The sequence below is a fragment of the Solanum tuberosum genome, unplaced genomic scaffold (genome assembly GCF_000226075.1).
Source record: "Solanum tuberosum cultivar DM 1-3 516 R44 unplaced genomic scaffold, SolTub_3.0 scf00142, whole genome shotgun sequence".
NCBI classification, from domain to species: Eukaryota; Viridiplantae; Streptophyta; class Magnoliopsida; order Solanales; family Solanaceae; genus Solanum; species Solanum tuberosum.
In genome coordinates this window covers 706,863-722,044 of record NW_006239067.1, presented here as the reverse complement: position 1 = coordinate 722,044, position 15,182 = coordinate 706,863, and the positions used below count along the sequence as shown (strand labels likewise).

The following is a 15,182-nucleotide window of genomic DNA, read 5'->3' as shown; positions in this document are numbered from 1 at the left end:
TTAAATCTCTATTTGTACTAGTAAAATGTAAAATCAAAGGTCTTGCACTAATAACTAGATACACGTATCACAATTATCTGGATACATGTATTACAAACTCCTAAAGGACTTCTTGAAAAACTAAGAGATAATATTGGAAGACTAAACATTGATGTGGATGCATTAATTCCAACATTTCTATTGTGGCTTTATGGCCTGAAATTCCTCAGAGTACATGTTAATTAGCATTGTTATGCATAGAATTTAACCACGAGTCTGCAAAAATTGTTTGGCGCACAGTAGAGTGTTTCATTGTTTACAAGGTGATGGTGGCCTAATATGTGGCTCTCTTACTGGAGTTGCTGCATTAGAAGCGGATGCAATGGTAACATCCATGGGAGAACCATTAAAACTCAAACTGAACTGTTAAGAAATATGAATGGATCTTACCATTGCATCAACTTCTAATGTAGAAATTCCCGTAATAGAGCCACAAATTGGGTCCATCATCACCTTGTAAGCAATGAAATACTCTACTGTGTGCCAAACAATTTCTGCAGATTGAAGGTTAAATTCCATGGATGACAATACTACTAAACGTGTACCTTTGAGCAATTTCAGGTTACCCTATGGTAAGTATGGGAAGTAGAAATATAGTGTCAGGAAGTGTATGGAGCAAATCTCTACTACACTAACACAACTGGTGTTTAGTATTTAATGTTTTAAGAGGAGCACTGGGAAAAGTACTTGTTAGGACAAAAAATAATCAGGTGTCAAGGTAGAAATGCAAACCTCGAAAGACCATGAGTAAAAAAACAAACGAGAAATATACCAAAAGACACAAACAATTAATGTGGTTTGGTCAATCGACTTACATCTATAAGAGGAGATAAGCAATCCACTATATAAAATAGCGTACACATTATGGAGAGGAATAACCTCACATAATTCCCTCAGAATACAAGGAGGTTCACACAAGTGTTAACATAACACTTGTGTCTCACAAATTCTCCCCCTAAACAATGTTGTAGAGGAGAAGTCTACAACTTCTAATACACTATGCTTGTTGAAGTGTGTGACCATCTCATCTAAAGGGTTAAGCAGTTATAGAGGACTGATTCTTTTTTTTATGGAGCACACTTTTATTAGTTAATTATATTCTCAATTTTCCCCCGTACGCGCGAGCCTGATTTTTTTTTTCATGGGTCAAGCACATAAAAATTCTTTTTGATATGATTGGTGTCGATCGTACGACCTCTTCTTGCTCTGATATCATGAAGTGTGTTGACATCTCATCAAAAAGCTTAAACTGTTAGAGAGAGCACACTTTTATTAGTTAATTATATTCTCAACAATCCCAACGAGCTAAGGGAAAGTTTCTGCCCTTGGATTGACCAGGTTGACATCACTAACTACATACGTGTTCTATATGCTATTGAGCGAAATCTTGTATTGCATATCTAGTTAAATAAGTATTCTAATTCTTGGAACAAGTCACTCCAATATTTGTCCCGCTTCTGAAATTTTGTTTCCATTGAGAAGTTAGGTGAATTTATGTTATGTCTACTTTATTCTCCTCTAGTTTGTTTGTTTGTCTTTTACGTAATATTGCAAATTACTGATATATTACTATATGTTGGCTATAGCCATGCTAGAGCTATTACAGTATGCCAAACTGGCTATAGAGGAAGGTACTGCTAAATAGTGCTAATGGCCACAACATGACCTACGCCAAGCTACTATCGACTACATAGTACCAACTTTGGTGGAAGCTTTGCATAAAGTTGACTTGAATTGACAAGTAATTACTAGAGATGCGAATGATTATTGAACTTGCAGTTTAATTCTAATTACGTCTTAAACATATAGTATGATTTTACTGTTACTCTTTCTCATGACCTTTAATATTTTAGTCTTATTATGTATTCTTCTCTAGACTTCCGATATCTGGACTGCTCTTGGTTGAAGGGTAGGTCCGAAGGAATGTGGATGAGATAAAGCAGGTAGTCATGGCCAATTCAAGTCAAACAAGCAAACAACAGAGAGAACAAAGGCTGAAGACTTTTATTCCTATGAAAGGGAATTGCTCAGGGAGGAAAATGAGCAAGAAAAAGAAGTGTTTGACCAAATGTATTTAACATAAGATTGTTTCTCATGATTGAGTGGTAAATCTATTTATCAGTAAACATATCTTTGGCATTATAAGGCGTATCATTTTGATATATTTATATGCTGGTGAAATATTGGGTACACTAATCAAAATATTCAAGGCCTATGTTGGTATGTCCCTTATGGTATCTAATGTAGCTCTTGCAAGTAAGTTCTATAATTTGTCTTATATCTCATTCTTATTAACTTCCCCACCTGCATATATTAAAAGCAAGGATAACACAGCTGAAGAAAGAATAATATATAACACCCCAGATTTAGTGAAGGGAAAATATTCACTTCTTAGTCGACTCGGCAGACTAGGCGATCCGCCAAGTGGACCCTTCTCGCCCTTTGGCTTGATCCCTGATGTCCTGCATTCTGTAACTTTAGGCGAGCTAAGTCGAGCTCGCCGTTCCGATTGGCAAGTCACCGAAGTCGACTCCCCCATCGCCTAAGTTGACTCAATCCCCAAGTCGACTTACTTTAAAATTCGGTGAGCTAAGGGATCATTTGGCAAGTTGCCAAGTGCTCTTCGGCGAGCCTCAACGAGTAGACTTTTCAGTTTTAAGTCAGGGTTTTTTGGGACTTTTCAGATTTATTTTAATCGTAAACTATGTCATTTTTCCCTTCATCTAAAGACCTATATACAAATTCTACTCTCAAATTTCCCCAACTTAAATCATTCTTCTAAGAATCCAAAAGAAGAACAAATCTCCTCCCCTAAAATATTTCCCTCTCTAGAAAACTTGAAGAAGAAGAAGAAATGATTCAAGCTAGGATCTAGGTCAAGCCTCAATTCCTCCATTTAAGTTAAGCATTGGGCTTTAAGGTATGGTAGTTTTCATCCATGGATTCCTTCATCCATGGAGTTCCCCAAAATCTCCAATTTCATTAAGCTAGAAATTCCCAATTGTTAGGGTTTTCTTCAATTGTCTTGATTGAATTATGTTCTATTATGCTTGAATTAATGAAATACCATGATTTTTATGATGTTTCCCCATGAACCCATGTAAATCCCATATTTCCTGTTACACCCAAAAAATAATTGAACTAAGACTCGAACCATCCTTCGTTGTGAGTATGATTTTACCGAGGAAATAAAAATTTCTTGAGTGTTAAGGTCACTATATGTAGCCCCTTGAGTTCCAAGAAGAACTAAAGAGAGTTCATTCAAGTCATTCCTAAGTTCCTTTAAGTTTTAGGTCAACTTCAAACGACCATAAATCTCAGTACAAGATTGGTTAGGTCACTACTAGAAATCAGGCTTACGACAATAAATTTCTTAGCAACGCTTAAGAAACTGTTACTATAGAGTGTCTATTGCAACAGTGTGCACCGTTGCCAAAAGATTTGGGTGCTTTTGATACAACTAAGTAATAAATCTATTGCCACTGTGTGAAAACCGTTGCAATAGACTTACATATTGCAACAGTTAGTAGAACCGTTGCCATAAAGGCATCTATAGCAACATTTAACATGAAATATTTTCTATTGGAACGGTTATTAAATCCCTCCATAGTTTCCCTCTCTTATTTTGGCTAAATCCGCCAAAAACTTTTCATTCTACTTTATTTTTAATTAATTTCTTAAATATAATTTATTTTTCTCTCTATTAGATATTGATACAAACAAGGCAAACATTTTCTCAAGGCAAACATTTTCTTAATCCATTTCTCATCTCTTCAACAAGAAGAACAAAAAACGTTGTCACTCTTCTCCTCTTTGACCTAATTTTTCATCCATTTAGGGAAAGCTTGTGGAGTTTTGCAGTGGTATGAATCTTATGGTAAGTCCTTCATGTCTGTCATTTTAGGGCAAAGTTAAACCCATTTTTTTCTTCAAATCTAAACACATTTCTCTCTTCAAACCTCTTGTGAAATCTAAGGAAATGGAGGGCTGAAGGGTTTCTTTTGAAATCTGAAAAAAACTTGATGTTTTCTTCTTCAACTGCTGGAGGTTCTCTTCTTCAACCGAGTTTATAGCTGAAGAAACTTCAAGTTTGAGCTTTTGAGGTTTTCTTCTTGAATCTCTTCTTTTGTCTTTAATATTTGAGGTATTGTTAGTGTATTTGATGTATTTTTTCAGATTGTGGGTTGTTCCCATTAAATTGTAGCTACTGTGGGTTTAAAATTTTGTTGGTAGTTATGGTGAAATTGATTACTTTAGACCATATTTCTCTTAACATTGATGTTGGATTTCTTGTTCCATGAGTTTTTCAATCGGGTTTGAATAGCCTTGCATTGATGATGCCTTCCTTTATTTCACCTCTCTCTTGAGTAGGATGCGAGTAATTTCTGTTTCATTATTTTTGAAGAATTACGTTAAAGCAACAGGAAACAAGAGATACATTAGCATGAAAATGGAAAAAACTAAAATTTGCTACGGGTTGGTATTAGAACTTTTGACATGAAAATCTGAAACTTGATATAATTCTAGATCAGATAACCATAACCAATTGAACTCATAATAATACTTTATTAGCTCAACTAAAACAAATACAAGCATGATATCACTGATCCAAAAAAATAGCTTCCATGGACATTATGTTAAAATGTAAAATAAATAACAGACCTATGAATTCCTTAATTTTTATGTCTGTTGTAGCATTAGTTAAAAGAAAAAATTTAAAATTGTTCAAGGAAATCTACTTGAGGATTCAATGCCAATGAGTGTTCTGGCAAGCCCCTCAATTTCTTATTGTTGGTATACGAGATGAATTCACACTAGTAGGATCACACAACTACTTCCATGATTAAGTACCTGATTCAATAAGAAGTTTAGGTATTTATTTTACCTAAGTGTGATTGGTTCTGCAAATTTCTTAAGAAGCATATCGATGAAAATTGTGGATCATGTAAAAGAAAAAGGTGGCAAGAGTTGGTTTGGAAAGAATCTAAGTAGCAACAAATTGGATTATTTCTATGGTGAACTTGTACATCTGTAACTTCCCTTATAATTTTGTTTAAAAGTATGAGTATCAATATGATTATTTAACTAGTTGAATACTTGTGTATCAATATTATGTACCTTAAAAATATGTTTTATCACTTTGAAAGAGTGTTCTGCCTTGATTTCTTATCAAAAAGAAAATCAGTTGGGATTCTTTTTGGAAATGAATTGAATCCTCAAGGCGACTTATTGGTGTGTTAGAATATGATCTGAACTTCATGTGAATTTAGTGACTATTTTCCATTTCTTGAATGTCCATATGTACACATAAATTTGAAAGCATGATCAGCTTTTTATGTTTTTTCTACTTTTCCATTTAGTAGTTAAAAGTATCTTTGAAATTATTTCCTAGTCCTAAATCTTGTAGTTCTTTAGGATAATATAAAGTAAATTGCTATTGAGTATGAGCTATTTTTGAAAGTATTTCTAATTGGTATGACATCTGATTTTCTAAATCTGTCTTATGAACATATAGTTTGGTAAATAATCTATCTTCTTGTAGGTAAAGAAGTGTGATTACTTGTTCAACGGAATAAAATGTAGAATTGTTCCATGGTGTGTAGGAGGATTAGAGTAGTTTGGTATTATTACCCAAGCAAATATTGATTTTGAAACATCACTGAAGCAGGTAGTAATTGAACTACCAAAACAAAAAATTAAGATTACTTCCAAATACATATATAGATAACCAGTCAAAGTTGGCTTCAATTTTCATTTTAATTCTACAACTAAGGCCAGCACATATCGAACACTCCAACCTTATCAATCATGTGACCTTCTAAGGTTGGAGCATTTCATAGTACTTTCCTTTATTGAAGTGTCGAAATGAAAAAGAAGCCAACTTTGACTATTAAGGAAAACAATGAAATGCTTGTTGTAGATGACACTGTGATTGCTATAGGTTTTAAACTACATATTCTCCATGTACTTTTTGAGATATGTTTGTTCATTTGTAAAAAGATTGTTTTCTTTTTTATTTCATAGTTTATCATAAAATTGATTCTTTTTATCTTTTCGTGCCACATGGATATCAATGAATAATTTAGATAGAAGTTGGATGAGTCTCAAATGAAGTGAAGTTTCCTGAAACATATCAGATCGTGTGGATGTGGAAGAGATGAAAATATCAGAGTACAAAAGCTATATGCAGTAAGGTTATAAGGCGAGCAGTTCTCGAGGCAATGCAGACTGAAAGCAAAGAAATTGAATGCGAGCTTGAATTTTTTTTTCTTCCAGTTTTTTTTGATATAATGGAACATATGCCGATCCATTTTGTAAATGAAATTAGATTGAGTGGTCCAAAGCATCTTCGTTAGATGTATTCTACTGAGAGAAAATTGTGTAAATTGAAGGGTCTTATTTGTAATCAACGTTATCGAGAAGCTTGTATAGCAGAGGGGTTCGATGTTGACGAGTTCTTGATCTTTAGTTTGAGATACCTACATGATGGACTGAAGACACCATTCAATCGTCCATCTTCGAGCAAAAACAATCAAGTTATGTCTTCTATTCTTCTCCTTCTTTTTCTTCTTCTTCAACGCTAGCCTGATATGAAAGTGTTGTCGAATTTTCTTGCTAAAAGGCATACTACAATTCAACTTCTTATGTTAGTTGTGGCGTTATACATCTAGCTATCAATGAAGAGATTCTGGCATCACGTTCTAGAGGTCCACATGGCAATGAGCAGTAAGAATTTACCTCGTATTTTACCTGAAGATAACTTATCCAGTCTAATATTCTACAAAAAAGTTTTTTTTGAATAATTTCTCTAGAGACAACAGTAAATTTGAATCTGGAACTGGTGTTAGCTTAATTTTCTTGCACCATCGGTTTTCTTACCTGCAAAAATGCCAAGTTCAAAAAAGTCTTCTGTCTAACCCGCTAACGTTGCTTCAAGATGCTTGTTCCCTAACAAGGGTTTTAACAGAAGCTAAGTGGAACAATTTGAGTCTTTGATAATAGTGCGAATCAAAATTTTGTTTCTCAAAGCATTTCATCGAAGACGGACCTCAATAATAATTGTTTTCTTGTTCCTTGAGTTAATGCTGTATTATCTTTTTTTTTATGGGAAGGTAGAGAATCTTATTAATAAGTACTAAGAAGAGGAACATCCTTCTAAATATTGGAGGAGCACAAAAGAACCAGTAGCTATAGAAAATCAGATACAGGAGCCTTCATATACCATATGTACATATTATTTAAGCACATGAATTTGACCTGTTCAATACCTGTTGTCCTCTCCATTTAAGTGAACCAGAAAAAACAAGAATGGATAGCAATCCAGTAATGCCTATTATCCATTGATTTAGATTGTTTGTACCAGCTGCATTGGGATATTTTATGAATCTTGCCATGACCTAGTGAAAACCAAAAATGGTAGGTAACATGGTCCAAATCTGTCTAGTAAAAGCACAATGGAGAAGTAGATGATTCAAAGATTCAACTGCTTCTTCACAAAGGGGTTAGCCAATTTCTTTATTAAACTTTTCATGTGGAAAAATTATGGTCCATGTATGAGAGAAATAACCCTTTGTATTTTTCTTTTTTAAAGAAGTTATGTGGTAGTATAGGTTATGTCCAGAAAGAGTAAAAATTAGGAGTTGTATGACTTCTTTTCCCTTTTCATTTTGAACTTCCTCTTTCTTTAATTGTTGATCCTTTTGAAATTGAGGTGAATAAAATGAGCAAAGCGGGGATGAAAGCAGTGAAGACCTGGCTTAAAGAGAATTGGTTTATCTCTATCTACAAACATTCTAGGACTATTTTTACTTTTTGGCCTAATTTTTTTTATCTTAAATGAATGCTAACTCTAGAACATTTTAGGACTATTTTTATGTTTAGGCTTAATTTTTGTGAACATCAATGTATGTTAACTCTTGATCAATTGTCAATAATATCATGTGTTTTTATCTTTAATATATGGATGCTACTAGTTGAAGGTACATATTTATTTAATATTTTCTATCATTGTATTATAGTTTATTTCAAAAATACATAAAATATACAATGGCTACAATAGCCTGCAATAAGAATTTAAAAAGCCTATTGCAATAGCATAATAATACGGTTACAATAGTTTAGCAGAACCGTTGTAATAGCTTAGACAGAGTTGTATAATAAAGTTGTTTTGAAAGATCGATTGCAACAGTTTCAAATCGTTGGAATAAATCTGCCGCAACGGTTCGCAACTGTTGCATTAACCGTAGAAAAGTGTCGTCATAGAATAAAGAATAACTATTGTTGTAGACAGGTGTGTTGCAACGGTTTTAAAACTGTAGCACAAAACCGTTACTATAGACATATCACAACAGGCTTGTATGCAACACACCCTTTTCCGTTGCCATAATGCAATTGCAACACTCTTTGAGTCTATGGCAATGATTTTTCTGCTGTTGCAACAAACCTATTTTCTAGTAGTGGGTGGGCTACAAGGTATCCAATGAAAGGCCTTTGAATTATCTTTCCAACGCCGCTGAGTTTGCTAAGTTTTGAGGTCGGATGAGTGAGATATGCCCTTTTGAAGTCACGCAGTCCAAATAAGGAAAGCATTTCCAACGCCACCGAGTTTGTTAAGTTTCGAGGTCGGGTGAGTGAGATACGTCCTTTTGAAGTTAGGTTGTCCAGTTAAGGAAAGTTAGCCGAAAATAGTTAGGGGTATTTTGGTCTTTTCCTTACCCAATCAGATTTAATTCATTTTTAGTAAGGTTTTAAGGGTCTAATACTATTTGGTTCAGTTTTATAATTCTAATATATGCCTAGGGTTTTAGTTGAGAGTTCAAGAAGAGAAAAGAAGAGAAAAAAGGAGAAAAGAGGAAAGGATCAAGCCGTTCATCAAAGTTCTTGAGTTCTATTATGGATTTTCGCCATGGGTTTGATCCCTAAGAGGTATGTAAGCTTCCATAGTATTGGTTTTGTTCACCCACACGCCAATCATGTTATTTTCCGCGCAAATTTCATTCTTGAAATTGAAAGATCAGAGTTCTTGATGAGTCCTTGATATGTGTTCTTGAAGTTCATTTTAAATCTTGTTGTGTTGGGGTGTTGATGATTTCTTGAGATGTAAGTGTGTTTTGAGGGATGTATATAGTAGATTAGAGTGTACTTATGTTAAGTAATCGAATCCAAGTGATTGGGGAAGAAACCATTCAATTCTAGGCGAATTAGGGTGAGAAAATGAGCAAATAAATTCATCGGGTTTTCTGGGTTGGGGCCTGATGCGTTGCACCAGCCAGAGAACCTCAAACCCTCTTCTGAAGTTTAGGGGCTGGCGCCCCGTGCCACTCAGTGTGCCAGGGTCGCCTACCCCATCCAGTTTGTCGTCGGTTGCTCCGTTTGAGTTCGTTTAAAAGGCACATTCACTCCCATTCAATTCTAACTATTCTAAGCTACTTCTAGAAGTTCATGGTTTACCTTCGGCAAGTAGGAAAACCCTTTTCGGTGTGGGAGACACCGGGGGATCATGGTATAGCTCATATGGTATCTACGTCGGTTAAGGCTAATTTCCCACAACAAGATGAATAATGTACTAAGGTTACTTCAAGAAGTATCCATATGAGATTAAAGGTTTTAAAGATGATCCTAGCTTGCATTGACCATGTTTTATGAATAATATTTTCTAACTCCTACTATGTTATGTTTTAACTTGGTAATTGCATGTTATGAAATGAAATATCCCTTTTAGCATGTTTTAAATGTTTTATGCATGGCTATCATACTTAGTGCATTTTTGTACTAACACATACTCTTGCCTACATTTTCCCCAAATGTAGGGCCTGACAGTCAGGTTCATTAGTTTCCTGGCTAAAGGTTGACTTGAGATATTTTTGAGCTTTCGTGAGTCCTCATGTTTCGAGGACGGGCTTTTATTGTTTTAGTTCCTTTTCATATATTTCTCTTTTGGACATGATGTATGGGCTCGACCCAATTTCATTCAATTGTAGTAGATGGCTAAATGAGACATAATGTCTAGATTTCCGCTTTTCTTTATAAAATGTTTGGTCTTGAATATTGTTTCTCTTATTGTTCTATTTCTTATGTGATGAGAGCTAAGTGTCTTGTATGGAGTCCTTCGGGGTTCTATACGCTATGTTACATCTAGGGGGTACCCCTGGGTCATGAAACAATAGTAATTTACATCATTGATGATGTTTCAGTGGCAGAGCCATGCTCTTCGTCAAGGGTGTTCATACTTTAGGACAAGTAAAAAGGTAAACCTTGTTTGTCAGATTATAAAGATTGGCTACAAAATAGTCATACCTCAATTATTGATTTCTACATATTGCTCCAAGTTGTTCATACTTGTCATGCCCCGAGGCTACACCCATGACGTAACACGGGACCTAGGATTACGAATGAACCCAAGCTCGCCCTGAGCTGGCATATCATAAACATATAAATAATTTACTAAAATAGAATATACTATGTGGACGCTTATATCAAGAGATAAATTGAAGAGATGGGGAATACCCAATACTATCTGAATATAAAATTGAATATGAGTTTAATAACAACTGAAAGATCAAACTCAATCTAAAGATGATTCTAACTATGTCTGAAATAAGCCTCTAACTGACTAGAGATGCTCGGACATGCCCCAGCTAACTCTAGCAAAATTGAAACTAAATAAAGAGTCTGAAATAGAAAATATATTTGTTTTCCTCAGAGATTAAGGACTCACCATTGATGCTGCTGAATAGGGATCGGGAACCAATCTACATGCGATATGAATGCTGAGGAGTTGAACCTACATCACGAGAAGATGTAGCGCAGAGTATGCGTCAATACTTGAAAGGTACTGAGCATGCATGACATAACTGAACAAAGTAATAAGAGTAATGATATAATCTGAACTAACTGTAAATACTGAAATATACTGAAGACTGAGCTAACTAAATGCAATGACCAAAACTAAAACATGTTGAGACTGAATACTAAACTATAACTGGTAACATGTACTAGAGTCTGACTGTGGGAGCTACTATTAACCGACATAAAGCCACGAGAGATATCCACGGAGTCCGATGTATACTCCCCATCGAGAGGACACAATATACCTTGCCAAGGGTATAAAGGCATGACTGGCGTGATCACTAAATATGTTGCCCACAGAAGGGACTTATACCTACTGGGGAACATAGTTCTGGGACTATGAGGGTGACTGACCCTAGTCCACTCGGTGTTAAGCCTATTCCCAACTTAATATGTAAGTAACATATTATAACTGAATTTCTGTATTACTGAATAGCTCAAAATACTGACATGCTATCTGAAAATGCAACATTTATGTATTGATAATGAAACATTCTTAACTGGGTCATGTATATTTGTATAAACTGACCTAGCAAGTGTAATTCATCAACTAAACAAATCTAAACAACTAGGGTTCTGAATTACATGCAAGAATTGAGCAACATAGTTACGCAAACGTAATATTCTGATTAGGATTAATCTAGTAGCTAAATCACAACAATAATCTGAAGTTCTAGAAACCCTAGGTTTAAACATGATATCGAGAATCAAGAATCTGACTGAATTCTAGGGACCTAATAGGTGAAAGGAACCCACTAGTGAAATCCCACATACATAGTGATGAATTTCACGGAGAAATCTTTTGATTTCGGGGTTGGAACTGGAGGAAAACTTGATGCGTTCTTGTTAAGGGGTTTGGTCTACTCTTTCTCTTCTCTTCGTTCAAATTGGAAGAAATTTAGAGAATGAATTGACTAGGGTAAGTTTTGATTCAGTTACTATGCTAAAGCTGACCAAAACGACGTAGTTTAGGGGTTAAACGACGTAGTTTAGGTGTCCAACACATAAGGGAAAGACCAAACGACCCCTGATTTAAAAGCTGTCTGGGCCAACCGACGGACCGTCGACTGACCTACGGTCCGTCTTGGTCACTCGTCGACTGGCTTCAGAGAGATGGGATTTTGGGGTCTGAACCACGGCCTGGACCATGGACCGTGGTCCCACCTACGGTCCATAGGTCCTAGCGTGAGTCTACCCTTGGCTGAAATTTTTTGGATTTCTGGAGAGGGGCTGCAGGAGGACAACCACAGACCCCACCTACGGTCTGTAGGTGGCCCTGTTGGTGGCGCCTACAACTTCTAAAACCTGCATTTCTGGTCCGTCTAGACTACGGGGTGTTTCAATACTCTTTACCTGTTTAATATCAAATTAACCAACTATCCAAAATGAAAATTCTTAAAATGGAAACTTACAAAATATCAATGGATAAACTAACGAAGATGATGTAGGACAAATATATGACAGATAGTTTCATGCACACCAAAATATGTAAAGTGGCAACTACAATTGCACTCGACGACACTTCATCTCTTGAAATGTTTTCATAATACACTAATTAGAAACATCTTTAAATACTTTTTTTCTCTACATAAGACACTATGCAACCATCTATAGAATTCATCATCTATTCGATTTTGCAAGTCATCTTGATAATCTTTATTGCCGAAAAAGCTCTTTCAACAGTAGCAGTGGCAACAGGTAGAAGCAAAGCAAACTTCACTAAAACAAATACGAGAGAATAGTTTAAATGCTTCTTTGTCTGAACCAACTTTCTTGAAAGTTCCCTAAGTCCGCCAAAATTGGAGAACCATTCATCAATATCACGAACATCAATAATGTAGTTAATAAGTTGATTCTTAAGAGCTCTCATGCTGGACTCATCAAAGTCATCAAGATATAATTCAGCCATTCTCATTATCTTCTTTATGTCAAAACAAGAAAATGAATCAAGTGGATCAAGAAAGATACTCCATTAAGCAAATCACTTGTCACCTCATTGAAATGGTCATTAAGTTTTTGTAGCTGCCAATCAATGATTTTATAAAATACATCCACACGATAATTGTTCAAAGTAATACAAATAACTACTTTACGTCGTGATCTCCCAGAATTAGCATATGGATCATCAAAATTGGGTAATGAAATGCCATGGTTGATACAAAATGCTTGTACCTTTTCTTTAAGTGAATCCCCACCAATATTTTTTGAAGAGAGGATCCCATTCATTATCTCTTAAAACTTGCAACCTTCTCTTCGCTACTTTTACAAGAATCATGGCATCTGCCGATCCCATTCATTATCTCTTAAAGCTTGCAACCTTCTCTTTGCTACCTTTACAAGAATCATGGCATTTGCAATGTCTTGCTCCTTTTTCTGTAATGAAACATTAAGATCATTTGGGACTCCTAAAACATCAGTCATCAAATGCAACAAGAAAATAGTCTCAAACGTTTGACAACTTCTGAGAAATCCCGATGCGCTTTCTATTTCTTCCAAAGTACCTGCATTTACAACAAGAGTATCAAGTAAATAAACAATAGAGTCAAAGTTACTAATAAAGTTTCGAAATGACGTGTAGTGAGATCCCCAACGAGTATCACCGGCTTTAACAATACCAAGTTCTTGGTTCAACCCTCTACCCGTTTCTAGTTCACCCATATCCAATGCTATTCGGAGATACTTTCTTTGAGATTCTCAAAAATTATCCTCACATTAAAAATAAGCTCCCAAAACATTCAAAATATTTGAAATTAATAATACAAGTTCACCAACTTCAACACACTTTTTAGAAATCGGAACAAAAGTCAATTGAAGTTGATGAGCAAAACATTGAACAAAATGAGCTGATCTACTTTCTTATCTAATCAACGTTTTAAGACCACCTAGATAACCTTTCATATTGCTTGCCCCATCGTAACATTTCCCACGTACATTAGATAAAGTCAAAGAATGGTGAGCAAGTACATCTACAATTGCCTCCTTTAGAGATAAATCACTAGTATCATTAATATGAACAAGTCCAATAAATGCCTCCATCACAAACCCCCTTTTGTCAACATATCTTAGAAAAATAGCCATTTTCTCTTTGCGTGACACGTCTCTAGATTCATCAACCAATAAAGAAAAGTAGTCACTATTTATATCCTCTATTATAGCCTTAACTGGTGCAATCTTACACGCAGTCACAATATCTTTTTTGATGTCATTAGAAGCCATTTTATTATTTTTTGGAGTTTTTTCTAACACAAAAGTTTTAATTTCATCACATCTAGCAGCATACCAAGAAATAACTTCAAGAAGATTACCCTTGTTCAATAACGATTCACTCTCGTCATAACCACAAAATACAAAACCTTGATTCAAGAAAAGTCTTACCACATCGATTGAAGTGTTTAAGCTAACCCGATATTCATGCTTACTTTTATCATCCAACTTGTAAAATGCGTCTTGAATGGATTGTTGTTCTCGCATAAGATCTTCACACTTTCTTTTGGATTGATTGTGAACACTATTCCGTTGACCAATATGTGTAGCAAACCTATCCTTTCTTTGCCAATTTGTAAATCCCTTAGTCGAAAATAGAGTAACACCACCTTGATTAATGTTTTCTCCGTGAAATAAATAACAAGGTAAACAATAAGTAGCATCCGCATCAATACTGTATTCCAACCAATCACGATATTCATCAAACCACGTATAAACAAAACAACATCGTGTTCCAAAAGAACCAGTTTGAGGAAACTGATGAGTTCGAGGTTGACAAGGAGCTTTAATGATGTATTCCCCACTTATCTCATCACGAAGGTTTGGATGATAATTCAAAATTGGAGTTGTTTCAATCAGATCAGCCTTTAAATCATTTACATTAAATTCTTGTCTTGGGGAAGAGTGAGATGGTATTTCTATTTGGTAGACATTTTCATTCTGCCGTAGTTGATTTTGATTTTGAGGCGCCAAACTTTGTTTGTCCACTCTAAAAAAATATTTCTCCAAGCTCATTGAACTCCAAACTGAAATAGCAGTCAAGTGTACCAACTTATTAAAAATCAATCCACAATACACCAAATATTTGATCGATACTCGAATAAATAAAGTAGCTTTCAACATAAAAATTAAGATAAACAAAATCAAACTAAAGGAAAAAAAGAATTAAGAAATACTTTTCACACTTCAATGACGGTTGAGGAAGAAATATACAATGATTAAAGTTTCCAATTTCTTAAAACTTGCAAATATGTGTGAAAATTGAGAAGAGAGAAAGGTAAAGAGTAAAGTTATAAAAGGTTTTTGGGAGA

The 15,182-nt window shown here is 35.1% G+C and overlaps 1 protein-coding gene across 1 annotated transcript; it reads right to left on the bottom strand.

The window, feature by feature from the left end:
• Positions 1–13,743: 13,743 nt before the first annotated feature.
• LOC107061486 (uncharacterized) lies at positions 13,744–14,886 on the bottom strand. Its single transcript, XM_015310791.1, has one exon. The coding sequence runs from the start codon at positions 14,884–14,886 to the stop codon at positions 13,744–13,746; it is 1,143 nt and encodes a 380-aa protein (XP_015166277.1).
• Between the last annotated feature and the right edge of the window lie 296 nt (positions 14,887–15,182).

Bases quoted from the DNA above. Each gene is read 5' to 3' on its own strand.
- LOC107061486 (XM_015310791.1), bottom strand. From the start codon at position 14,886: ATGAGCTTGGAGAAATATTTTTTTAGAGTGGACAAACAAAGTTTGGCG.